The 26,845-nt window shown below is 48.2% G+C and overlaps 1 protein-coding gene and 1 long non-coding RNA gene across 6 annotated transcripts in view; one reads left to right on the top strand and one right to left on the bottom strand.

Annotated features, from left to right (window-relative positions):
- The window catches only part of DENND3 (DENN domain containing 3), a 56,091-nt gene extending 40,468 nt beyond the window's left edge, over nt 1–15,623 (top strand). For 2 of the 5 annotated variants that reach the window (XM_082601669.1, XM_082601665.1), the window contains exons 18-23: nt 2,512–2,651; nt 5,657–5,817; nt 7,044–7,177; nt 13,520–13,638; nt 13,720–13,857; nt 13,979–15,623. In XM_082601669.1, coding sequence (XP_082457795.1) covers nt 2,512–2,651; nt 5,657–5,817; nt 7,044–7,177; nt 13,520–13,638; nt 13,720–13,857; nt 13,979–14,182 — 896 coding nt within the window. In that variant the 3' untranslated portion in view covers nt 14,183–15,623. The remainder of the gene's footprint in view (nt 1–2,511; nt 2,652–5,656; nt 5,818–7,043; nt 7,178–13,519; nt 13,639–13,719; nt 13,858–13,978) is intronic. The other 3 variants (XM_082601668.1, XM_082601667.1, XM_082601666.1) reach the window with 3 other exon arrangements.
- Nucleotides 38–23,154, bottom strand: LOC309792219. Its single transcript, XR_014291621.1, has 3 exons — nt 22,984–23,154; nt 22,731–22,806; nt 38–1,661 (listed from the first exon to the last, which is right to left on the bottom strand). It is a non-coding gene; the product is annotated as an uncharacterized lncRNA (long non-coding RNA).
- Between the last annotated feature and the right edge of the window lie 3,691 nt (nt 23,155–26,845).

Raw genomic sequence — 26,845 nt, 5'->3', positions numbered from 1 at the left:
ACAGCAAAGTGATTCAGTTATACACATATATACATTCTTTTTCATATTCTTTTCCATTATGGTTTATCACGGGACATTGAACATAGCTCACCGTGCTGTACAGTAGGACCTTGTTGCTTATGTCGCTGCTGTGTTTGGAACAGTCTGAGAGCTTAAGACTTGTGGTCAGGGTCAGCGCCGACGTGGAAGGGGAGTGGCAGGAGGAGGGTGGACGGGGACCAGGTGGTTTTCTACTGTTGGAGGGCGGAACCCTGAGCAACGAGGTGCGGCCTCTCTGTGGACTCAGAGGCTGGAGCGGGGCCGTGAGGGGCCGAGTCCCAGTCTGGCCTCGCCATCCTCACGTCCGGTGGATAAAGGCCCTGTGCTTCTGTCTTTGGTCGTATCAAGCCCGTTGTCACCGGGATGGGATGGCTGCACCTCCTGGGCTGATGTGCACATCTGACAACACAGCTCTTCCTGCTTGGAGCGGTCGGGCGGCCCCACAGACTTTCACGGCCCCTACGAGCTGCGTCAGAGTGATGACGGCAAGAAGACAGGGTCGCTGCCCAGGCCTGGGGGTGAACAGAGACCACCCTGCGTCACAGGCGCACAACTGTCCGAATGCTTTTACTTAGTTCTGACTTGCAGAGAGTTGCAGCCGAGTGTTGCTCCAAGGTTACAGTGTTGGGAACAAAGGAGCTCAGTTCCGGGCAGAGCCTTCGAGTCCGGCCGCGCCTTGTCCGGCCCGTCCGCATCAGGAGTTGGCGGCGGCGGCAGCGGCGGCCTCCGTGCACCCCCATCCTTCACCCTCCGAGGTTCGTGACCTCGCGGGGCAGTCCAGCGGTCCACAGCCAGGAGCTTACGTTCCACACGGTGTCCGATGGGCAAACTGAGTTTCTGTGGCAAAGCAGCCTCCCGGCCGGAGAGTTTATCTCCTCCCTGGACGTCCAGAAGACCCAGCAAAGCAACAGATCTCAGATGAAAGAGAGTAGAGAGCGGCCGAGCCCGTCCCTCTGGAGATATATCCAGTCGAGGCTGTCTGCTGATGTCACTCGGCTGTGACGGCACAGACCAAGACGCCTTTCATCACGGCATCTGAATAGACGAGCTCTCCTTAGACCTACGCTAGTTTCCCTTAAATTAAGCCTGACTAGACTCTGGGTTTCCTGTCATCATGGGCTAGTTCCCTTCCCTCTGAGAACATCTAGAAGGGCCGGACAAAGTATAAAAAAACAAAGGAGAACAGGGGGGCCCCTTTTCCCATGCAATGGCTGCCGGTACTGGAAACAGTGGCCGAGAGAGCTTTGGCCAGCCATGTGGGGTCAGGGGGACGAGCCTGGGGTCAGGACGCACCCGTCAAGAAGTGGGCAACCCCTCCAAGAATTCCGAGAGTCAAGGGAGCCAGGCCCCAGGCACCAAGCTTCAGAGCATCCCAGTCTCTGGGGGACTGAAGACTGTCTCAGTGGGCAGGATCTCCCCCAAGGGGGCCAGGAGACCAACGGCATGAACACCCCAGAAGGCCTGGCAGATTCACACTTCTTGCACTTACGACGGAGGGGGTGCTGCAGAGCAGGGGACGGGAAAGACGGTCTCCATCACGGAAGGCGTCGGGGTGTCGTGCATCCGTGTGCAGAAGATGAAGCTCGACCACACCTCAGATCACACGCGGCCATCACTTCAGTCTAAACGTGAAAGGCAAAAACATAAACAAATGAAACGTGGAGATGATAACATAGAAGAAGATATTCATGACCTTATGGTAAGGAAAAAATTCACAAATAGCATATAAAGGATACCAGCCATAAAGGAACAGACGGGTGAGTTAAGGATTTTTAAAAGAAACTTCCAAACGAGTGAAAGTGGTGGTTGCAGACGGGGAAAGGGATATTTACAAGACGAGAGAACCAACAAGGGGCTCAAGTTGGGGATATTTAAAGAACGGCTACAAGTCAAGGAGAATGAGACAGCCCGATTCAGAAATGGGCAAGAGACGTAAAGGCTTCACCATGGAGGACATCCAGACGGCCAGCTAAAGCAAGCAGCCTCATCGGCGTCAGGGAAACGCAAATAAACCACAACTGAAAAACCAAAGTCTTCACGACGTTAGGATGGCCAAGACGGAAAGCGCTGACCAGGCCTCGTGCTGGCGGTGATGAGAGGCAGCGGGAGCCCGGCTGCCCTCGGGGACGTGTCCACAGGCTCCCTTCTTCCTCTGGCCCTGCGCCCACTTCCCTCTGCCTGCAGCGCTGCCCCCGAGTGAATCCTCAGGCCTCCTCCAGATCCTGGCTCAGGGAAGCCATCCCCCCAACCCCGGGCTCCGTCTGTCTGCATGTTTCTCTACCTGGAGCCAGCTTGTCCCCGAGACTCGAAGCTCCGAGGGGCACGGAAGCTTGGGCCGTGCTCACCTTTGGGTCCTGGGTACCCAGGGTGGCACCTGGGGCTGAGCAGGGGCCGGGCAGGACCTGAGTCGTGTATGAACCACATGCTGATGCAGCAGAGGGTTTCACCGTTTTGGGTTGCTTTCCTCTTTAGGGCACCTTGACCCGGCAGAAAAAGTCGAGGATGCTCACCCCAAATTATGGTGCGCTCTGAACGAAGGCAAGGTGGTCGTATTTGATGCTTCCTCGTGGACAGTTCACCAGCACTGCTTTAAAGTGGGCACTTCTAAACTGGTGAGTAAACAAGTGCGCACAGTACTCAGCCAGCTTCCGGGTTAACTTGTGATTTTGGAAACTGAACACGTCCACCTGTATAGGCAGCGGGATACACGAATCCCACAGCGTCGCTGAATCCTGCAAGTCTTTGATTTTTATCTCGAGTTTTAAAATGTAAGCTTGTTCCATCCTTCACTTAAATGTTCTTCTTTAAGTGAGCAGATAATGGCTTTAACCACCCCCGCTCTGAAATCTGAAACAGGATTTCAGTCATGGAAAGGGCAGTGTGGTAGTCTCACATTTACATTGTCAGTCACCAAAAGCAGACACTAGAATCATTTTAACACATTTGGGTTTGAAAACTAAGAACCATTTAAGTCAAATCTGCATGATATTATAGTTATCGCGTGGTTGAGAAACCTCAATTCTTTGAGCTTTTAGACTGATAGCCTGGTCAACTTTATTTAATTAAAAGAAAGTTAAGGGACTTCCCTGGTGGCGCAGTGGTTAAGAATCCGCCTGCCAGTGCAGGGGACACGGGTTCGAGCCCTGGTCCGGGAAGATATTGCCACGGAGCAACTAAGCCCGTGCGCCACAACTACTGAGCCTGCACTCTAGAGCCCGTGAGCCACAACTACTGAGCCCGCGTGCTACAACTACTGAGCCTGCGCTCTAGAGCCCGTGCTCCTCAACAAGAGAAGCCACCGCAATGAGAAGCACGTGCACCACAACAAAGACCCAACACAGCCAAAAATAAATAAAATAAATTAAAAAAAAAAAGAAAGCTAAATTCATGCAAACACAGCCTCCCCCCACCCCCACAAACCCGAGGTCAAGTTTTAGGTCTGTAGCCCTCAGTGCCACCAGGATCAGCCCCCTGCTTTTTGGAGACTTCTCGAGGCCTTGCACGGCCCTTTGAAAATCATTTCTTATTTCTGTACTACGTGATGTCAGCCATGTGCCCCAGGGCCTCCACGCCTGGAACGGGTCGTGTGAATTCGTGTTTCCAGATGAGGGGTGATCAGTGGTTTCTTTCCGGTGGGGCTGCCTTTTAACTCGGCACTCCAGGTATCTCTGGCGATACCACCCTACTGTCCAAAATGCTGTCACAGCTACTCCTTGGTGGGCTTCATCCTGTTCAAGACCCTCTGAGGGCACAAAGGAAGCCACTGTCCCAAGGGGTTCTTGCTGGGAAAATCCTCAGGCCAACTCCTTTAACACAAGACTTCTTTTTTCACGTTTAATGTAAAAGGCACGGTGTAGCAAAGTTTACGTACCTAAGTGTTCCTCATTACTTCGTATCATCAACTTTGATGGCCACGTTCCACCATCTAAAGGTAATGTGACAATCTATGCTTTCAAAACTGGGGTGAAACAGAAATATTGTGAATATATGTTGCCAAGGAGGTGCGGGATCATTCGAAAGAAGTTGCTAAACCATTTTCCCCCGCATTCAAATAATGAGCCTCAGATGATAAAGGAACGGAATCCAAGACACATTAAAGTAAAATATGTACAAAAGTCTAATAACGCTTTAGATGAAATGAAAAACAAGAAAGTAAGGACTTCACTCTTATTCTAAAATTTAATTTTTTTCCTGTTGATTCTTAGTTACAAGCAGCATTTCAAAGACTGTTTAAAGAGTAGAATAACTTAAAATCCTTGTGAAGATGAAATCACGCGGCTGCATGTTGTATCAATCTCTTCTGCTCCCCAGTTAGGCCAGGAAACATTGAATTAAAGCAGGAAGTCATCCAGTTCTGTGAAAATGTCTTCCCACTGGTTTCACAGGGTTATTTTGTACTGTTTCAACAAGACAGCAACTGGGGCAATTATCTCTAGAAAATGCTGCCTCATCTGAAATTTGAAGTTCCAAGTGGTTTATCTAAAGATACCTTCGGGCCACTAAAGAAAGACATTTTACTAAAATGTTACAACAATTCTCAGGTAGATGCCTCAAAAGAAAGGGCTTTTTAAAATGATTAATTCTGAAATTAGCAAGGTAGCATCTTTTTCTAACTTATGAGAATGTTTGTTGGTAAAATTAAAGCTATCAATTTTTATGAGCTCTTCCTTCTGACAGAGAGAAGTACCAGTAAGCACCATCAGTCCTGATTATACAGGATTAGATCTAGCCTCAGCCCCTCCACAGTGATGTAACTGTTGCTCTTTGGAATCTGCTTGGATCTGACAATCTGAGTGAGACCCTTGTTCGGTTACCAGTAAAATGTTGCCCATATCGTGGAGAGAGTCGGACACCACTCAGGAAACGTTTAGGGAACGCTTTTTTAGGGATGCAATCGGGTTGGTTGAGATGTACAGCAGACACATTTGCGTTTCACATGTTTATGTGGCTTTTCTAACTCTTCAGTGTTTTAGTCCTTAATTTCTAATTTCAGAAAGTCTAGAGATAATCACTGGCATTTTGTCTGTTGCTAATATACAGTCTGTCCTCATTATTTGCAGATTCCATATTTGCAAACTTCCCGACCCGCTAAAATTTATCTGTAGCTCCAGAGCAAATACAGCGCTTTCACGGTTCTCCACAGACACGCACATCTACAGAGCAGGGAGAAATGGGAGCTGTGTGCATGTTCCCAGCCGAGGTCAAGAAAGGCGACTCTGCCTTCTCGGTTCAGCTCAAACTGTAGACAGGTGTCCTTTTCACGGCCTATTTAGTGCCATGTTCTTCGCATTTTTGTGCTCTTTATCGTGATTTTGCTGTTTAACGTGGTGCCCTAGTATAGAGCTGAGGTGCCAGAGGCTGGAATGTGCTTTACAGAGAAAATGTGGACCCATGCAGTTCAAACCTGTGTCGTTCAAGGGTCAGAGGCATCCTTAAACAGGAACACACAGCAAAATGATGTGCTGATCGAGTGACAAGAGCGTGCCCAGAGGCCGGCAGGACCCTAAGCCTGTCGGTCCCTGAGCGGCGGCTCAGTGCTGGCTGGGAGCGTACAGGCCAGAACGACTGCCGGGAACACGGGGGGCTGACCGCTCTGCTGTCTCCTCGGCCCCCTCAGAACTGCATGGTGATGGCGGAGCAAAGCCAGGTGTGGGTCGGCTCGGAGGACTCGGTCATCTACATCATCAACGTCCACAGCATGTCCTGCAACAAGCAGCTCACGGACCACCGCTCCAGCATCACGGGTCTGGTCGTGCAGGACAGAGCGCAGGCACCCAGGTCCGGCCAGGCTTCCCTGGGAGGAGGGGCCATCTGGCTCTTGCGTGGGTCAGGGGTCCCAGAGGGAAGGGTTCCCGTGGCCGTGGGCCATGGCCTGCAGGGCCCGGGCTGGGCAGGGGGAGCAAAGCGGGTCTGGAAGGTGAGTCGGGACATTCGTGGTCATCCTGGGTGCAGAGAAGCGGCCTCTGCTGGAGACCGAGTCCAGCATGCGCGTGGTGCTTGTAGCAGCTGGCACCCAGCCTTCCTTGCCTGTTCTTTGGCTCTGGTGTTTGCCTGCCATCCTGGGCCCGTAGACGCATCACCCTAACCCCATGTCTTCTCATGGAATCCCGTTTGCCCGTGTCCAAATGCCCCCTTCTTATGAGGACACCGGTCAATGCTGGATGGGGGCCACACTATTCGCGGCATTTAACTACTTCTGGAAAGGCCCTACTGCCAAATGAGGTGGCATTTTGAGGTGTCGGGGGGCTAGGATGTCACCATATATTTTTGGGGGGACACAGTTCAACCTGTAAGATGTACTTACCTCATCCTTCACCGGCTTCACCACGTTAAGAGTGCCAGCCCCGCGTCTGTCCTGCTCTCTGCCGTGTCCCGTGCTTGGGTGCCCAGGGGAGACGTGAGAACCAGGCGGGGTCCCCGTTTCCCTCTGTGAGGAAGCGGGGCTCAGTGGGTGTGTGAGGTATGCTGAGGTCACCCACCCTGAACGGGCAGCCCCAGCCCTGGGCGCAGGTGGCCACAGCTCCTAAGCTTTTCGGCCGCTTCCCTCTGTGCCACCCCCATCCCCTTGTGCCCCGAGTTTCAGGGGTGCCGCCTGTCCTCAGTCGGGTGGGCCTAGGTCCTCGCGTGAAGATGACACGCCATCAGGTGGGGGAAGGGCCGTGCGCGGCACTAGCTGAGCCCGCCTCCCCGCGGCTGCCAGTCACGGACGCCGGGTTGATCCGTGGACTTGAGCTTGGAGGGGGCGTGCGCCATTCCGGGCCCCTGGCGGGAGGGGCGGATTGTAGCTAACAGTCCTTTACGGCTCTGCTCGCAATTCCTGGCGGCGCCAGTAGCCATGTTGGAGGTGCCGGGGCGGGCGGGGGGCGCTCAGAAACCCGCCACCCTGACGGCACTGGCGTCTCTCACTGGCCGTGTTGTGTATGCTTTACCTGGTGGGAACTTGAAACGGCTCACGGTGTTCTCAGGGCCACAGTTAAGCGCCTGCACGTGTGTTCACCCCACAGCACTGTGTACTCGTGCAGCGCGGACGGGGCAGTCCTGACCTGGAACGCGAGCTCCCTGCGGGTGACCAGCAGGTTCCAGCTGCCGGGCGAAGGGCTCTCGGCCCTCAGACTGCACGGCGGCCGCCTCTGGTGCTGTAAGTACTTGGTCCCTGCCCGTGGCTCCTGGCTAACGGCAGGGGAGCCGAGGCCCCTTGCCTCTGCCACACGCGTTTCCAACTCTGACCGTGGAACCCTGGTTCCTTCTGGATGCGCGCGGCTCCCCACGCCCCTCCTGAGTTGGCTGCATCCCCGGCCGCCCTACGCCCTGCGCGGCCTCCCCTCCTGCTCCTCGTCTCTGCTCTCGCCGTGCCCCGGGGGGCCGTTGCCACTCCTCCCGGCAGCCCTCTGTGGCCCCGTCGTCTCCCCAGCCGTGCTTTCTGCTCCCCTCTGCCCCTCCCAGCACAGACCTCGGCCGGGGACGCCTGTGGGTCGGGGCCACTTCGGGGTGTGACGGGGAGGTACAGACGTTGTGCCTGGTGGCGTGGGTTTTGCATTTTCTGAGCATCACCGCACAGAGGTTGCACTTTGAAGTCTTCCCTGGTGTATGCCAGGTAACGTGGGTGATGGTCATGAACACTTTTTTTATAAATTGAAGGATTTTTTTCTTTTTATTCTTTTTTTTTTTTTTTTGCGGTACACGGGCCTCTCACTGTTGTGGCCTCTCCCGTTGCGGAGCACAGGCTCCGGACACGCAGGCTCAGCAGCCATGGCTCACGGGCCCAGCTGCTCCGCAGCATGTGGGATCCTCCCAGACCGGGGAACGAACCCGTGTCCCCTGCATCGGCAGGCGGACTCTCAACCACTGCGCCACCAGGGAAGCCCTGTAGATTTTTTGATGATGGCCATTCTTAGTGGTGTGAGGTGATACTTCATTGTAGTTTTGATTTGCATTTCTCTAATAATGAGTGATGCTGAGTGTCTTTCATGTGTTTTTTGGCCATCTGTATGTCTTCTTAGGAGGAATGTCTATTTAGATCTTCTGCCCATTTTTTGATTCGGTTATTTGTTTGATATTGAGCTGCATGAGTTGTTTGTACATTTTGGAAATTAATCCCTTGTCGGTTGCTTCGTTTGCAAATATTTTCTCCCATTCTGAGGGTGGTCTTTTTTGTTTATGGTTTCCTTTGCTGTGCTAAAGTTTTTAAGTTTCATTAGATCCCATTTGTTTATTTTTGTTTTTATTTTCATTACTCTAGGAGGTGAGTCAAAAAAGATCTTGCTGCAGTTTATGTCAAAGAGTGTTCTGCCTATGTTTTCCTCTGAAAGTTTTATAAAAAGTGTCTGGCCTTACATTTAGGTCCTTAATCCATTTTGAGTTCAGTTTTGTGTATGGTGTTAGAAAATGTTCTAAGTTCACTGATTTACATGTAGCTGTCCAGTTTTCCCAGCACCAGTTATTGAAGCGACTGGCTTTCCTCCATTGTATATTCTTGCCTCCCCTGTCATAGATTAGGTGACCATAGGTGCGTGGGTTTATCTCTGGCATCTCTATCCTGTTCCACTGATCTACATTTCTGTTGTTGTGCCAGTACCGTACTGTTCAATTTGTTGTGTCTTGACGAAAGTATACACCACATAACCATCCGACAATCAAGACAGAACATTTCCATCACCACTGCTGGTCCCTCTGTGCCCCTTTCCAGGTGGCCCCCACTCGAGGGGCCAACTTCTGAATTCTGTTATGGATTTGTTTTGCTTGTTCCTGAACTTTCTATAAATGGGCTCTACAGCATGTGTTCCTTTCATCTGGCTCAGTTCAGGCAACATGATGTTTTTAGGATTCATCCACAGTGTTTGAGTAGCAATAGCTCATTCTTTTTATTGCATGAATGCTACAGCTTGGTTATCGGCTCTCCTGTCATTCTTTTCCAAAGCTGCCACACCGTTTTATATCCCCACCAGCGGTATATGAGGCTTCCAGTTCCTCCCCATCCCCAGCAGAACTTGTTATTATCTTTTTTTTTTTTTTTTGCGGTGCGCGGGCCTCTCACTGTTGTGGCCCCTCCCATTGCGGAGCACACGCTCTGGACACGCAGGCTCAGCGGCCATGGCTCACGGGCCCAGCCGCTCCGTGGCATGTGGGATCTTCCCGGACCGGGGCACGAACCCGTGTTCCCTGCATCAGCAGGTGGACTCTCAACCACTGTGCCACCAGGGAAGCCCCTTTTTTTTTTTATCGTAATCATCCTGGTGGGCGTGAAGTGGCATCTCATTGCGGGTCTGGTTGCATTTCCCCGATGGCTCTTGATGTAGAGCATCTTTTCATGGACTACTTGCCATCTGTGTGTCTTCTTCAGAGAAATGTCTATTCATATCCTGTGCCAATCAGTCTACTCACTTTCAAGGCGATTAATCATATGGTTGAGTGTACCCTATTTTTTTTTCCATTTTTCACATCTGTACTTTTTTCTTTTGTTCCTCCTTTCCTGCCTTATTTTAGACTGCTTTTAAATTCAAGTTAATCTTCTTTATTGTCTTTTTAGCTCTATGTTTGGTTTTTTTTTGGGGGGGGGTGCCATGCCACGCAGCATGTGGGATCTTAGTTCCCCAGCCCCAGGGATCAAACCCACGCCCCCTGCAGTGGAAGTGTGGAGTTTTAACCACTGGACTGCCCGGGAAGTCCCTAGCTCTGTGTTTTCTGTTCCACTTCTTAGTGGTTGCTTTAAGGATTTCAATGTGCAACCTTACCTTCTCACAATCTACTTTAAATAACTGTTACACACCACTTCATGTATAATGGACACAGAGCACAGCAGTAAAATTAATTCCATTCACCTCTTTCTCTCCCTTTCCTATTGTTAAATGCAGTATTTTATTTCTATGATTGTGATAAACCTATTTTAAAAAATTTTGCCTAAGTGTTCAATGGTCTTTCGAAGAAATTAAGAAAAAAATTATTTTTGCCCATATATTTACCATTTCTGGTTGGGCTTCACTCCTTCTTAAAATCCAGGTTTCCATCTTGCATCATTGCCCCGTAGCCTTAAGAATTTCCTGTAGTATTTCTTATGATATGAGTCTGTTGTAAACAGATTCTAGGCTGGTAGTTTTTATTTTTTTCCTGGCACACTGGAGATATCATTCCAGTGTCTTGCAGCTTAGCTTGTTCCTGATGGGAGGTCGGCCATCATTCCCCCTGTTCTGCTGAATATAATGTGGTTTCTGCGGCTGCTTTTAAGATTCTGTCTCTGGTTTGCATGAGTTGGACTACAGTGTGCTTGGGTGTGAAGGGCTTTGTGTTTATCTTGCTTGCATTTACTCTCTTGAATTTGGGGAAAACATAACCATTACCTCTTCCATTATTTCTCTTGCCCATTCTCTCTCCGTGTCTTCTGGGATTCTAATTATATATTAGTAATATATATATTATAATTATATATAATTATATATTAGTTAGACCATCTGATAATGTCCCACAGGTCTCAGGCACTGCTATAATTTTTTCCTTCTTTTTCTTGTGTGCTTTAGTCTGGCTAAGACCTGAACCTTTCTTCTTCTGTGTCCTGTCTGCAGTTAAACCTATCCAGCAAATTTTCATTTTAGTTCTAGAACTTCCATTTATTTTATAAAGAACTTTGATTTTCTCTCCTAAATCCTATATTCTTCACTTATCCTCTCCATATCTTTCTCTAAGTTTTAAAACATATTTGTAATTGTTGGTCTAAAGTCCTTGTCTGCTGGATACTGGATCATCTGTGGGTCTGCTTCTGTCTACTGTGTTTCCTGTTGGTTTTTAGTCGCATCTTCAAGCTTCACATGTGTAGTAATTTTCACTGCATCCTGGATATTGTTAATGACATGCTGAGGAGACTCTGGACTATATCCTTAAGTCTTGTTCTAGAAGGTCATTAAATTACTGACAGAGCATCTTGATCCTGTGGAGAGGCTTGGTCTTAGGATTTTCTAGGGTGAGTATATTTCAGTTTTGACCTTAGTCCTGGTATGTGGTCTTTGTTCTTACAGCATGGCCCTTTTAGGGTTTCGAGGAATGCCCAAGGTATATACCAAGCCTTTCCTACAGGGATGAGCTAGAACTTTGAACTCTTATCTCTGTAGCCCTGGGGAGCTCTTTTCAGGTCTTGAATGTTCCAGTTCTGCTGTTTATACACAGTTTGGGAGTCAGCCAAGGATTTGAGGAGAATTTATACATGCATTTTGGGGATCCCTCATTTGGGAGATGTCCCCCCTCTATTTCCAGCCACAATGGCAGCAGCAGCCCCAAACTATATCCTCAACCAAGATGGCCTGCAACGTACAGCTAGAATTTTTATCCCTCAGTGCCCCACAAAGAGCCGGGAAGTCCTGTCAGAGGAAACCTAGGTAACTGTGCAGCTCACTGAGTGTCTTTCTTTTCTTTCAAAGACCATATCCCTCAGCTTTGGTTGATCTCCAGTGACTGTCAGATGTGTGTCTGTCCATCCATGGATGCATTTTGGACCAAAAGTTGCCTGTTAAATATAGTGAGAGACGTAACAGATTAGGATGAGGATGCATAGCCTTGTTTTCAGGATGGAATCCCTCTTATTTTTCAACTTAACGTATACAGTAAGTAGTTTTCCTAGTTAACAACAATGAGAAAAGGACAAGAGGAAAGCAGGGCTTCTCTGGGTAAAAGAGAGTGTTTGCTGTGAAGTGTTGTTCCAAGTCTTTATCTAAACAAGGGTAACAGCTAAAGCCTTGGTCACTCATCAGCTGTGGTCTGTGGGCACTGAGGTGTGGCCTGAGAGTGTGTGTGGTGGGGGACAGGCGACACCTCTGACTCCTCAGGCGAGGTGAGCCTGAGGGTCCCCGGCTTCCCTTTCTACTTCCGTCCCAGTATTTCAGACCCTGCATGCCTTCCCTGCGTCTGGATGGAAGCTGCCTTTACTGCAGCACTGCCCCTCCCCCAGGCCTGACGTTTCTGGGAGGGTGCGGACCCCGTCCCTGCTCCCTGTGGCCGGAGGTCTGCTCTGTGATGTTGCTGGCACACCTGTGGTTCAGGCTGCAGCCTCCGTGTGCATTCAGGTTCAAATCCAGGTGTTGTCACCGATGACTGGTCACTTTGGGCTGGTCCCCTGCACTCTTGGAGTCTCTGTTTCTTCATCTGAAAAGTGAGATGGAAATACCATCCCTCCCACAGGAGAGCACGCTGACGGCTGGGAGATGTGAGAGGCAGAAAGTGGGCCTTGGAGCGTCCGTGAGTGTGAGGGTTGGTGACAGTTACCCCAGAGGACCGCTTCCCCGGATCTCGTGGACAAAGCTCTCCCCAGGTCCTCCTCCCTTCCACCGCCCACGGCAGGGGCACCTTCCCTTTGGGTACCTGGCCCACCTCGAGGACAGTGATCGGTCTCACCCACATCTGTCGCCCCCATCCCTCGTAACGTGTGCAGCAGGGCCCCTCCGTGCTCGCACAAGCAGGGTCGCTGTGAACTCCGCCCTGTGCAGTGTTGGCGGGCGGCGAGCATGCTGGTCGGCACGCCCCCGGGGGCATTAGCGCCTCTTGGCAGGACTTCCTGCCACCCAGGTCTTGCTAACAGGCAGCGGCATCCTAGGGGCCTGTTAATTAGTCCAAGTGGATAATGGCATCTCGGGATAAAAGGAGGGATGCTGGGGTTTGCTTATTAGGTCTCAGGAAAGAGAGGTACGGGCGGCCTCTCGCCACCTGTGACTGAGAACCCAGCTGAGCTTCCGAGTCCTGAGGGCAGCCAAGGACAGAGGGGTCATTTCTCTGTGGACCTGGAGTCCACCCACCGTGACAGGAAGCCGGAGCCCACCTTGGGGACTCGTACCCCCTCCCTCTGGAGCCAGATGGCACTGCCTGAGGGCAGGGCTGTGTCCTCCTGTCCTGGTGGCCTCAGCACAGGGCGGGAGGTGGAGGACGCAGGCAATAAAAGCCAAGAGAGGACAGCCCTGCAGCTCTTCACCTTTCCTTGAACCTGACTCCGTCTCCCCTGTAGCCTTGATCTGACCTCCTCCCTGCGGTACTAATTTTGATGGCCTGTAGCTCTCATGATGTGGAAACTCTTGGTTTGCTGGAGTGAGTAATAGAAAGAGACAGAGAAGAGCTTAAACAGAGAGACGTGTCCCATGGCGGGGCACCATCACCTAGAGTTCTAATCCTCACCGCCGGGGGTAGCAGATGCCGTGGCCTCAAGTGATAGGAAATGCCAAACAACCGTGGCAGGAAGGGTTCCGAAAGCCTCAGGAGAGGGCGCTGGACTCCAACCGCTTCCTCCTCGGTAAAAATGGGGCTAATGGTCTGAGTGTCCCTGCAAGAAAAGGCGAAGGTGCTACGGGGCAGCTACAGTTACAGATGCTGACACCATGGTCAGACGTGGTACAGGAGCTGTGGCCCCGCCGGTCACACTGCAGGTCACACTGCAGCTCTCACGGCACTTTCATCCCTGTGCTCCGAGTTCGCTCTGCCTGCCCCTCATGCTGGCCCTTCCACCCTGCAGGTACCAGTAACAGTATCGTGGTCGTGACCACGGCTGGATCTCTTCATCAAGAACTGAAGATTGGTGAGAACTTTAAAGAGATAAGCACCTCCTTCCTGGGTTTCCAGCTCATGCCCGAGGTAAGTCCGTGCGTCAGGTTGGGCCGGCGCCCCCGTGCCACTGGGCTGCCACCGCCCGCGTCGTGATCCGTTCCACTTTAGCAGGAGCAGCTCTGGGCGGCCTGTGCCGGGTACGACGACATCTACGTTTGGAGCCTGCAGGACCTCGCCCAGCCCCCGCAGAGGATCCACCTCCAGGACTGCTCCAAGATCAACTGCATGATCAGGGTGAAGAAGCAGGTAAGGCGGCCCCGGGGCTGCTGACCAAGGCCTGGCCGGGAAGGACGTGGGTCTGGGGGTGCCCGAGAGAGCGCCGCACACCTCTGAGTGGGCTGCTTGTGTGGTGCCCGTTTCTCCTCAGCAGATCTGGGTGGGCTGCACAGGGCTGTCGCAGGGGAGATCCAAAGGGAAAATCTACGTGATCGATGCCGAGAGGAAGACGGTAGAGAAGGAGCTGGTGGCCCACGCGGACACGGTGAAGACCCTGTGCTCCGCGGAGGACAGATACGTGCTGAGCGGGTCCGGCCGCGACGAGGGGAAGATTGCCATCTGGAAGGTCGAGTAACTGAGGGCGCGTGTGCCCTGTGAGCGAGGGATGCGCCTTCTGCCGGCTCCTGGCGCCTCCCCAGAGAAGGCGGGTCTGAGCCTGGGGCGGGGGGCACTGCGCGGGCTCCTCTGCGGGGGCCTGTTTGGCTCTCTGGCCTCAGTTATGAGACCGATAGTGTCGCACTTTCTCTCCTGGACTTAGCTGATTAAACTGGACCGTTTCAGGCTGGGGTGCCTGTCAGGCAGCCTCTGCTGAGAAGTCACCCTGTGCTGTCTAGACGGCTCCAGAATCCACGACCTGGGCCAGGACCAGGCCACCTGGGAGCGGTTTAGCCGGAGCACCCGTGACCTGCAGACCTTGGGTCTTGCTTTTCCTCCACTTCACTCACTCAGCAAATAGCAAGCACCAGATTTACAGGAGCCCGACAGCCAGACACTGACCTCTTGTTCCCAGCAAAGCTCATCAGAAGCAGTGTATTTTAAATGACCACGTTGTGGTTGAACAGGTTTGCGCCTGCCCTTGCTGTCCCCCGACAGAGCAGGTGACCAGCGCCTGCCCAGGGAGGGGGACAACACTGGGTTGAGGCTGTCTGGACAGGGCTGGGCGAGCTGACGCAAGCGCTGGGTTTTTTCCTTTTAACTAATGCAACGTTTTTTATAATGAAACAACCTAGAGACTTTTTTCGACCAAAGGTTGGCGTTCCATCTAAAATAGCACAAACTCTTACCAGATACTCGTGTCCGTTTCCACTGCATCTGCATCCTAGGTGCACAGCGTGTATGTATATGTAGATGGTGCCTTATTATTTAACTGAGGATAATACTAGCTCTGCTCTTATCTTACTAGCTATAAATGTTTGCAAAAGGGACCTTTTGTACATTTTTACCATTACCGTTGAGCTATCGTCCCCTAATTGTCAGCGAGGGAGGTGTTGGCACGGCTGCACTGCGTGAAGGCCCGAGGCCTGTCCCCTGTGGGCCCGTGATGCGCTCTGCCACAGGGGGCTGGCTGCCGGACCCTCCCTCTGGGCTCTGGGGACTTGGATAGACATCACGCCGGACCTCACTCACCCTGAGAGGTCTGTGAGGGTCTCTGTCAGGCCCCTAGCACACAGCCAGGCTTCAGAGGCGTCTGCAGAACCCAAGCATTCTGGAGGGTCTGCTCACTGACTGACATTTTGCAATGTTCTGAGACGTGCGGAGAACAGCCAGGTGGCCTAATCCGCCCTCCACCCACCGAGTCTGTCCTTCTGGGGAGGGTGTGTTCCCCTGACTGACTTCTAGATGGAGGACTAGGCCAGCAGCAAACGGCAGAAGGTAGAATCCTGCTTCTGTAAACACGTGAGAAATTAGAGGAAAAGCCTGTCAGAAACCCACATAAATTATTGAATTCCAACCCACAGGTAACCAGGTATTTTCACCGCGTTGGTAATAAATTCTCTTTTTTACTAAAACACTGCTGTGCAGTTTCCTTACTTTATCCAACATTAACTGGTGGCGGCACTTTAGAATAATCCAGGCCTGCTCAGCATCACCAATCATGAGAGAACTGCAAATCCAAACAACAGTTAGGTAGCACCTCACACCCGTCGGAATGGCCACCATTCAGAAGTTGACAGATAACAAATGCTGGAGACGGTGTGGAGAAAAGGGAGCCCCCCCACCCCTACACTGTTGGTGGGAATGTCAATTGATACAGCCACTATGGAGAACAGTATGGAGGTTCCTTACAAAACTAAAAATAGAAGCACCGTATGACCCAGCAATCCCACTCCTGGGCATATATCCAGACAAAACTCTAATTCAAAAAGATACAGGCACCCCAAAGTTCATAGCAGCACTATTTACAATAGCCAAGACATGGAAACAACCTAAATGTCCATCAACAGATAAATGAGTAAAGAAGATGTGGTATATATATACATACATACATACATACATACACACACATACACACACACAATGGACTATCACTCAGCCATAAAACAATGAAATGCCACATGGATGCAACTAGAGATTATTATTACTAAGTGAAGTAAGTCAGAAAGAGAAAGACAAATACCATATGATATCATTTATATGTGGAACCTAAAATATGACACAAATGAATCTATCTACGAAACAGAAACAGACTCACGGACACAGAGAACAGACCTGTGGCTGCCGAGGGGCAGAGGGTTGAGGGAGGGATGGACTGGGAGTTTGGGATGAGCAGATACAAACTATTACATACAGAATGGATGGACAACAAGGTCCTACGGTGGAGCACAGGGAACTGTATTCAGTATCTTACGATAAACCATATGGAAAAGAATATTTTTAAAAAGTGTGTATGTATGTATAACTGAATCACTTTGCTGCTATACAGCAGTAACTAACACAACACTGTAAATCAACTATACTTCAATAAGAAAAATATTAACCCCGGAAAAAATTAATACAGGATCATTTTGGATTTGTTCTTATTCTAAGCACCTGTCAAGTTTCTTTAATGCAGACTTTTCATTTCCTTTATTCTTGGTGATAATTTCCAAGATCTTATTTGACAGTGATTGCAACGGAAATGAGTACAGAAAAATCAGAGGCTTTTAGGAAATGATCCTTTATATAAAAGAGGAGAAAGAGGTGAACAAGTTAAAAGGGGAATAAATTGGCTGGTGCAAGTGTATAGTTCTGTATTTATGTAAAAAGAATCTTGCCAGTGGAGTTTGTGGAAATGAAAAGGGCGCTTTTATGCCTTCGGTGTTTCCTCTGTGCTTTGGAGAGATTCCATGATGAATGATTTGTCGTGGGAAGGCCCAAAATGAGCCAGAATTCATTAAACAGACAATGATGCCTTCCCTACCTCAGCTTTAGAAACCAGAATTAAATTGGTACCAAAAAAAGTGTTTATCTTGAACTAGAAGTTCGTTTACTTTAATATAATTTCAGCTCTCCAGCCGTATTTCAGACAATAGACAAGAAAGCTTGGTTTGGGGGCTGGCACGGCACCACGATGACAATCAAAAGCTCAACCCACTCCCTGGTCACAGGAAATTTTTTTTTTTTTTTTTTGCGGTACGTGGGCCTCTCACTGCCGCGGCCGCTCCCGTTGCGGAGCACAGGCTCCGGATGCGCAGGCTCAGCGGCCGTGGCTCACGTGCCCAGCCGCTCCGCGGCATGTGGGATCTTCCCGGACCGGGGCATGAACCTGCATCCCCTGCATCAGCAGGCGGACTCTCAACCACTGCGCCACCAGGGAAGCCCACAGGAAATAATTTTGATTTGTTCTCGGAAGATGCGAACGCACTGGTTGCTCTCAAATGACACCCTTGGTATTGGATGTGATTGTAACATCTGAATTAAAAGTGCAGGACTTAGGTCCCTTTCTAGGGGATTCCTTAGGAAGACGAAGAGGTGTTTTATCCACATGACTAGGGAGGGCACAGTTGGAAAACCAGGCAAAGTTGCCCTGCTGTTGCCGCTGCCTGCAAATGTTTGTATCATATTTCTTGCAGGGACTTCCCTGGTGGCGCAGTGGTTAAGAATCCGCCTGCCAATGCAGGGGACACGGGTTCAAGCCCTGGTCCGGGAAGGTCCCACATGCCACGGAACAACTAAGCCCGTGCGCCACAACTACCGAGCCTGCGCTCTAGAGCCCTCGAGCCACAACTACTGAGCCTGCGCTCTAGAGCCCTCGAACCACAACTCCTGAGCCCGTGTGCCACAACGACTGAAGCCCGCGTGCCTAGAGCCCATGCTCCACAAGAGAAGCCACTGCAATGAGAAGCCCGCGCACCATAACAAAGAGCAGTGTCCGCTCTCCACAACTGGAGAAAAGCCCGTGTGCAGCAACGAAGACCCAATGCAGCCAAAAATAAATAAATTTATAAAATAAAAAAAGAGAAAGATATGCCCATGTCTTAGCCTCTGGAACCTGTAATTGTGACCTTATTTGGCAAAAGGATCTTTGCAGATATAACTAAGTTTAAGATCTCATGATGAGATGGTCCTGAACCCAAAGACAAGCATCCTTAGAATAAGAGCAGAGACCAACACAGGGGAGAGGCCAACTACATGTCATCTGTAGGAGCTGCACTTTAAATATAAAAATGCAAATGGAATAAGAGCGAAAGGATGAAAAACGTATACCCTGCAAATGATGAGCATAAGGCTGGTAGAGCTGTTAATATCAGGCAAGACAGACTTCAACTGAAGGTATATTTACAAGAAACAAACAGGGATGTGCATGAGGATGAGAAGGTCAGTACATCAAGATGACATAATGATCCTATGTGTCTACGCATTTAATAATAGAGATTCAAGATATGTGATGCAGACATGGTACAACTGGAGGAGAAAACAGACATCCACTCTCATTGGAGATTTTAACACACTGCTCTCAGGAACTGATAGAACAAGCAAAGAAAAAATTAGCAAGGCTATAGAAGATTTGACACTATCAACCAATGTGACCTGACATTACAGAACACTATGCTCAACAATAGCAGAATATCTGTTCTTTTCAAGTGCACGTGGGGTGTTGATCAAGCTAGAACGTATGCTGGACCACAACTTGGAAAAGATTTAAATCACAGAAAATGTTCTCAGACCATGCCAAAATTAAATTAGAACTCAGGGACTTCCCTGGTGGTCCAGTGGGTAAGACTCTGCGCTCCCAAAGCAGGGGGCCCGGGTTCGATCCCTGGTCGGGGAACTAGATCCCGCATGCGTGCCGCAACTAAGAGTTCACATGCCGCATCTAAGAAGTCTGCATGCCGCATCTAAGGAGTGTGCATGCTGCAAGTAAAGATCCTGTATGCTGCAACTAAGACCAGGCACAGCCTAAATAAATAAATAAATTATATTTTTAAAAAACCTCTAATTAATTGTTAAAAAATCAACAGCAATAATTACACAAAAATCTCCATATTAAAATTATCTTGGAAGTTAAACAACATACTTGCAAATAACCCATGGGTCTAAAAAAAAAAAATCACAAGGGAAATTATAAAATATTTTCAGCTCAATGACAGTGAAAACACAATATCTCAAAATTTATGGGATGCAGCTAAAGCAGTGCTCAGAAGAAAAATTATAGCTTGAAATGCCTCTACTAGAAGGTTTAAAGTCAACAATCTGAATTTCCATTATAAGAATACAGAAAAATAAAAACATTTAATCCAAAACAAGGAAAGGAGGAAATAATAAAGATAAGACCAAATATCAATGAAATGGAAAACAGAATCAATAAAGCCAAAAATTGGTTCTTAAAAATAATAGGTACACTCTAGCAAGACTGATCAAGAAGAAAAAAAAAAAAGCAAACACAAGTTACCAATATCACAAATGAGACAGAGGATGAAATCTTATAGCCAGCAGAAGGATATCGTGAAAAACTTTATGGCAATATACTTGACAGCTTAGATGAAATGTATAAATTTCTTAAAAAACAACTTTATGAAATCAATGCAAGAAGTAGTTGAAAATCTGAATATTCCTATATCTATGAAGAAGTTGACTTTAGTCTAAGACCTCACAAAGAAAATCCTAGGCCCAGTTGATTTCATTAGTGAATTCTAACAAAAGGATGGAATACTAAAATTCCATAGAAACTTTCAGAAGAATAGAGGAGGGGAGGACACTTTCCAACTCACTTCAGGAGACCAGCATGACCCTGTTCTAAAATCTGACAGTGATCTTACAAGAAAATAAAAGTACAGATCAGTTCTCCTCATGAACATAGATACAAAATTCCTGAACAAAATATTAGCAAATTGAATCCAGTAATATTTTTAAAGGATAATATAGCATGACCAAGTGGTGTTTGTTCCAGGAATACAAGGTTAATTTAACATTTGAAAACCAAGCTATATAATTCAACATATTAGCAAAATAAAGGACAACAAAAAAATAAAAATAAAAAAAAAGCACAAAAGCCACAATGATCATCTCAATAGATGCAGGAAAAAAATTGACAAAACACTCATGATAAAATACCTTGGCAAACTAAGAATAGAAGGGAACTTCCTCAAACTGATAAAGGGCATCTACAAGAAACCTACAGCAAAAAACATCCTTAATAGTGAAAGTCTAATTGCTTTCCCTCTAAGATTGGAAACAAGGCAAGGATGTTCACTTTCATCCCTCCTATTCAGCATGGTCCTGGAGGTTCCAGTCATCGCAGTCAGGCAAGAAAAATAAAAGAAGGGGAAAAGTACACTTATTCACAGGCAATGATGATTGTTTACATAAATCCTGAAAAGAATCTATTTTTTTAAATTAGGAAAGTAAGCAAATTTAGCAAGGTCACAGCTCAAGATCAATATAAAACAAATTCTAACAGCAAACAACTGGAAAATGTAAAAATACTACTTACAATAGAATTAAGGACACATCAAATAGGAATAAATTTAAGATGTGTCAGACCTGTGCACTGAAAATTCAAAAACATTGCTGAGAGAAATTTTAAAAGACCTAAATAAATGAAAAGATACACCATGTTAATGGACTGGAAGGTTAAATATTGTAAAGATGTTCGTTCTCTCCAAGTCGACCCGACAGATTCCATTTAATCCCAATCCAAATCCCAACACAACTTTAAAATAGATATAGTTGTCAATATATTTTTATTAAAGTTGTGTTGGGACTTGGATTGGGATTAAATGGAATCTACTGGGTCAACTTGGAGAGAACGAACATCTTGTACAATATCGATATAGATATATGGATATATTTGGAAATGCAAAGTAGAATAGTCACGATAACCCTTAAAAAGAAGATCAAAGCCAGAGGACTCACACTATGTGATTTAAAGCTTTACTTAAAGATACAGTAATTAAGACTCAGGATATACAATCAATGGAACAAAATGTAGGGCCTAGACACATAAGTGTACAGTCAGGTGATATGCAACAAAAATTTCAAGACAATTCACTAAGGAAAGTCTTTTTAAAAAAACAGTGCTGCAATTAGTGGAAAAGAGAAAAAAACTCAACCCTCATCTCACTGTACAACCCTTATCTCACTACACAAAATTTAATTCAAGGTGGTTCACCTAAATGTAAAGCTATAAAGCTCTAGAAGCAAGAATAGGAGAATATCTCTGAAACCTTGGTATAGACAAAGATTTCTTAGAAATGATATAAAAAGTGCTAAATACAAAAGAAAAGGTTAATATATTGGATTCATCAAAATACACCATTAATGTGGTGAAAAGAGAAACCACAGACAGTGCTACATCCGACCAAGACTTGTATCCAGAATATATAAAGACCTCCTACAAATCAAAAAGAAGACAAACACTCAATTAAAAAATAGGCAAAAGACACTTCACTAATGCTGAGCAAAAGTAGACAGACACAAAGGCTACGAACCGTTTCCATTTATAGAAGTTCAAAACAGAGAAAAGCAGTCCATGGTGATTGAATTCATAATCAGCAGTTGCCTGTGGTACGGGGTGTGTGGGGGATTGAGCTGGAAGGCATCAAGAGAGCATTCTCTGGAATGAAGGAATTATTCCATGCAGATCAAGTGTTTGTTAGTTACTCAGGTATAGGTATTTGTCAAAACGCTCATGGAATTGCACACTTGCACCTGTGTGTGTCACTGTATGTAAATTCACCTCACTTAAAAAACAAGACTGGGCTTCCCTGGTGGCGCAGTGGTTGAGAGTCCGCCTGCCGATGCAGGGGACACGGGTTCGTGCCCCGATCCCGGAAGATCCCACATGCCGCGGAGCGGCTGGGCCCGCGAGCCATGGCCGCGGAGCCTGTGTGTCCGGAGCCTGTGCTCCGCAACGGGAGAGGCCACAGCAGTGAGAGGCCCGCGTACAGCAAAAAAAAAATAAAATAAAAATAAAAAATAAATAAAAAATAAAAAATAAATAAAAAACAAGACTACAGGGGCTTCCCTGGTGGCGCAGTGGTTGAGAGTCCACCTGCTGATGCAGGGGACACGGGTTCGTGCCCCGGTCCGGGAGGATCCCACATGCCGCAGAGCGGCTGGGCCCGTGAGCCATGGCCGCTGAGCCTGCGCATCCGGAGCCTGTGCTTCGCAACGGGAGAGGCCACAACAGTGAGAGGCCCGCGTGCCCCCAGAAAAAAACAACAACAAAAAAAAACAAGACTACAGATTCTACGGCTGTTAAAAAAGAATTAGGGAATATTTTGAATTTGATACCAATAAATTTGACAACATAGACGGAATGGAAAATTTATGTGAAAGATATAAACAACCAAAGCTCATTTAAGAAGAAATAGATAACTGAATAGGCTTATTTACGATAAAGAAATTTAACCCATAATTTAAAACCTTCACAGGAAGAAAATGACATAAAGAATTCACCGATGAATTCTTCCAAATATATAAGGAATAAATAATACAAATTCTACGATAATTTTTTTCATAAAAACAGAAGAGGAGTTGAATGCTTACTATCTCATTTATGAGACTAACATTACCTTGCTACCAAAACCAGACAAGACATTACAAAGAAAAAAAATACAGACTAATTTCCCTCATAAACATTAAAATCTTTACAAACAGTTTAGAAAACCAAATCTAGCAATACATAAAGAGGACATTACCTTAAGATCAAGTGGAATTCATCGCAGGAATGCAAAGTTGGTTTAATATTCAAGACCAATTGATGTAATTCACCATCTTAACAAATGCAAAAAGAGAAAACACAAGTTCATCTCAACAGATTCAGAAAGAGTATTTGACATAATTCAACATCCATTCATGTTAAGAACTCTCAGCAAACTAGGAATAGAAAGAAACTTCTTCAACTGGGTAAAGAGCGGCTACCAAAAAACCCACAGCAAACACAGTACTTACTGGTGAAGACTGAATGTTTTCACTGTGCAATCAGGAACAAGGCAGACTGCTTTCTCTCACAGACTGGGAGAAAATATTTACAAAATATATATCTGATAAAAGACTTGTATCCGTAAAACTCAACAAGGAAAACAAACCAACTAAAAAACAGGACAAAAAAACTAGGTTAGACATTTCACTAAAGATATACAAATTGCAAACACAGGAAAAGATGCTTAACATCTAAGGAAATGCAGATTAAAACCACAATGGGACACCATTACACCACCCAAAGAGTGGCTAAAATTTTTTAAACTACGCTGACTAGGATGCTGACAAGGATGTGCAGAGACCAGAGCCCTCATTCGTTTGACTGTGGGAACGCAAAATGGTAGAGCCCGTTCTCAAACCCATCAGAAAAGAGTTTGGCAGTTTTTATAAAGTTAAAAATATACATACTCACCAGCTGGTCATTTGACTCACCAATCCCTCTCAGGTATTTATCGAAGAGAAATGAAAATGTACATTTCATTACTATACACACAAGTCTCCTACTCAAATGTTCCCAGCAGTTTTATTCATAATAACCAAAAACTAGAAACAATCCAAACGTCCATCAACTGTTGAATGGATAAACAAATTGCAGTACATTCATTTCATGGAATACTCCTCAGCAATAAGAGGGAACAAGCTCATGGTGCCTCAATAATATGGATGCATCTCAAATATTTATGCTAGGGACTTCCCTGGTGGCGCAGTGGTTAAGAATCTGCCTGCCAATGCAGGGTACACGGGTTCGAGCACTGGTCCGGGAAGATCCCACATGCCGTGGAGCAACTAAGCCTGTGCGCCACAACTACTGAGCCCGAGTGCCACAACTACTGAAGCCCACGCGCCTAGAGCCCGTGCTCCACAAGAAGAAAAGCCACCACGATGAGAAGCCCCCGCACTGCAACGAAGAGTAGTCCCCGCTCGCCGCAACTAGAGAAAGCCCGCGCACAGCAACGAAGACCCACCACAGCCAAAAATGAACAAATTAAAAAAAAAAATTATGCTAAATAAGGGAAACCAATCACAAAATACTGCATACTATTATATTCCATTTATATGAGACTCAAGAAAAGGCAAAACCTATAGTGACCAAAAGCAAATGAGTGATTGTCACGCATAGGAGGTGGGAGAAGGGAACGCCTACAGAGGGGCACAAGGGAACTTCTTGGGGGGACAAAATATGCTGCCGTGAACATGTGTACAGAAGTTTTTATGTGAACATGTGTCTTCTTTCGCCTGGGTATATCCCTAGGAGTGGAATTAACGGGTTGCATCTTAACCAGACGTGTGTTCGACTTTTTGAAGCACTATATCACGCTTGCAGTGTTGGTTACACTCTCTACACATTTATCAGAACTGATCATATGGCACACTTAAAACTGGTCCATTTTACTGCCTGTAAATTATACCTCAAGAAAGCTAATTTGTTAAGCAAAAATAAAAGTTGAAATCAAAGAGACAAAGGAGGCAAATCATGATTAATCCTGAATTATACCCTTTCCTGATGCACAGTGCTCAGATTAACGAGATGACACCAAAGGTCTACTCACTCTGTGCCATGCAGACCCAGCCGAGTCCGAAGTCTCCTATGTGCATTGCAGCAGCTGTGCCGGGAACGGTGTCACTCTGGATCTGTCACCTACCGCCAGGAGGGCGTGTGATGGATATGCTAGTTGCCGCCACCCCACTCGGCAAAAGTCCTCTGTGGTCCTTCAGGCTGGGTCTCCTTCTTCAGGGTCCTGCTGCTCTCCACCCTTCCAGGACCCTGGGAAGAGACCTACTCTTGTCTTTGAGAGTGCGTATGTGTGTTTTCTATCATTTCTAAGGGCCTGGAAAAGACAGTGTGTGTGCACCTCCTGGTATCTCAGAGCTCAGTTTCCTGATCTAAAAATTGTAAGTCTCTCCATTTTGTTGGCAGAATCAAGCACGTAACAGAACGATGTAAAAGAACTGTGCAAATGGGAAGCATATAAAAGCTTTATAATTAAAGCCGTGTCCTCTAGACTGAGTTTGAAGCCAAATGTGAGATTTCTAAGAATTCAACTCTCTTCACTAATAAATTTTTCTTCTCCCACTCCCAGGAAAATCCTAAAGCATACTTCCTAGAAACACAAATTACTGAGTTTTTAGAACTCACTTGTTACATAGATAGATGAGGTATAGACAGACAGTTTAGATAGAAAATAGATAAGGTAGATAGACATAAATACAACTTTTTTTTTCTGATTTTCCAATAAAAATGAAACAAACACCCCAAACAAAAACCCCTGTTCAGGGGGCTTCCCTCGTGGCGCAGTGGTTGAGAGTCCGCCTGCCAATGCAGGGAACACGGGTTCGTGCCCCAGTCCGGGAAGATCCCACAGGCCGCAGAATGGCTGGGCCCGTGAGCCATGGCCGCTGAGCCTGCGCGCCCGGAGCCTGTTCTCCGCAACGGGAGAGGCCACAACAGTGAGAGGCCCACGTACCGCAAAAAACAAAACAAAACAAACAAACCTCTGTTCATACTGTTAAAACAATGTAGTAGACCAATACGTGCTAATAAGGAAAGATGATCAACTATTTTGCGAAACAAAAAAACGTACATTGCAAACTCTACATAGTGTGGTCCAATTTTTGTACAAAAAAAGATTGTTTCTGCTTTAGCACATGTGGGACAGATGTGGAGGCGTGCGGGTTGGACGGGGTCTGGGGCACTGCTTTTCCGTTATCTACCGCCCGTGTGTGTGCGTCCTCCAGCCAGTGGCCTGGAGTGGCCTCCCCTGGCGGGTGACTGCACCTGGGCCAGGTGAGGCGTGGCGGCCCCGCGCCAGGTCTCGCGGGCTTTGCACATCCTGGGCAGGGGCTGGATGGACACCAGGGGGCGCTGCGCGCTCGCTTAGCCGGGAAGAGGATGAGGTTGGGGCCCCTGGCTCCAAGCCCCTCCCCACGGGGAGGGCCCGCCTCTCGCTGCCTGCACAGCGGCAGGAGAGGCAACGCGCGGACCCTTCAGCCCCCACGACAGGGAGGCACGACCCCCTTGGTCCCCACGGCAGGGAGCTGTGGCCAGGTTCTGCCCGCGGGGGCTCTCAGGGCACAAGCGCAGGGCCAGGGCCTCCCAGTTTCCATCCTCCTGATGCCCAGGCACAACCCCGGGACTCCGTGGCGATCTCGCCCCCAACCCCACCCCGCCGAGGGTCCAGGCCGGCCCCTTCGCTCCTCCGACATCCCCAGGCAGGCCTCCCCAGTGCCTCAACTCAGAGCCAGCCTGCGCCCCACTGCAGGTCAGCAGCCTCGGAACAAATCGACCCATCCTGCGTTCATCTCTCACCGGCTGCGTGACCGTGGGCGAGCCCCTCCCCCTTCCTTTCTTCTGTTGCCAAGTGCAGGGTGGCTTGCAGCTGCCCAGGGTCCCACCCAGTCCGTGTGGCACACACCCCATGCCTGATGGCAGCTTGGCCGCTCCCTGGCTGGCCGGTGGTAACCAGGGCCGTTCCTGAGCTTTCCCCGCTTCCCTGGAAGGCTCTCTTACCAGCTGTCAGGACCCCATTACCCACCCACCAGGACAGGCCTTGGCAAGGAAGGGCTGCCAGACATTTGCCCACACCTGGCCTGGGGCCCCAAGCTCGGGGTCTGGCCTGAAAGAGCTGTGTCAGGTCACCAGCAGCTGGGTGGTTATCATCCCCAGCTGGCTCAGCCTGAAGCCCACCTGAGCCAGGTGAGGTGGGCTGAGCTGAGACCCCCACCCACCCACCCAACCCCCTCACCTCTGGCAGGTGCCCTGGAGGGCCTGGGAGTTCTGACACGGGCCCTCAGGTTTGGGGCTGGGAGAGCCTCTGGGGACACTTCAGGAGCC

The sequence above is a fragment of the Mesoplodon mirus genome, assembly GCF_964341445.2.
Source record: "Mesoplodon mirus genome assembly, chromosome: 16".
NCBI classification, from domain to species: Eukaryota; Metazoa; Chordata; class Mammalia; order Artiodactyla; family Ziphiidae; genus Mesoplodon; species Mesoplodon mirus.
The sequence above is the reverse complement of the archived record's forward strand: the minus strand, read 5'-3'. Positions and strand labels throughout refer to the sequence as shown.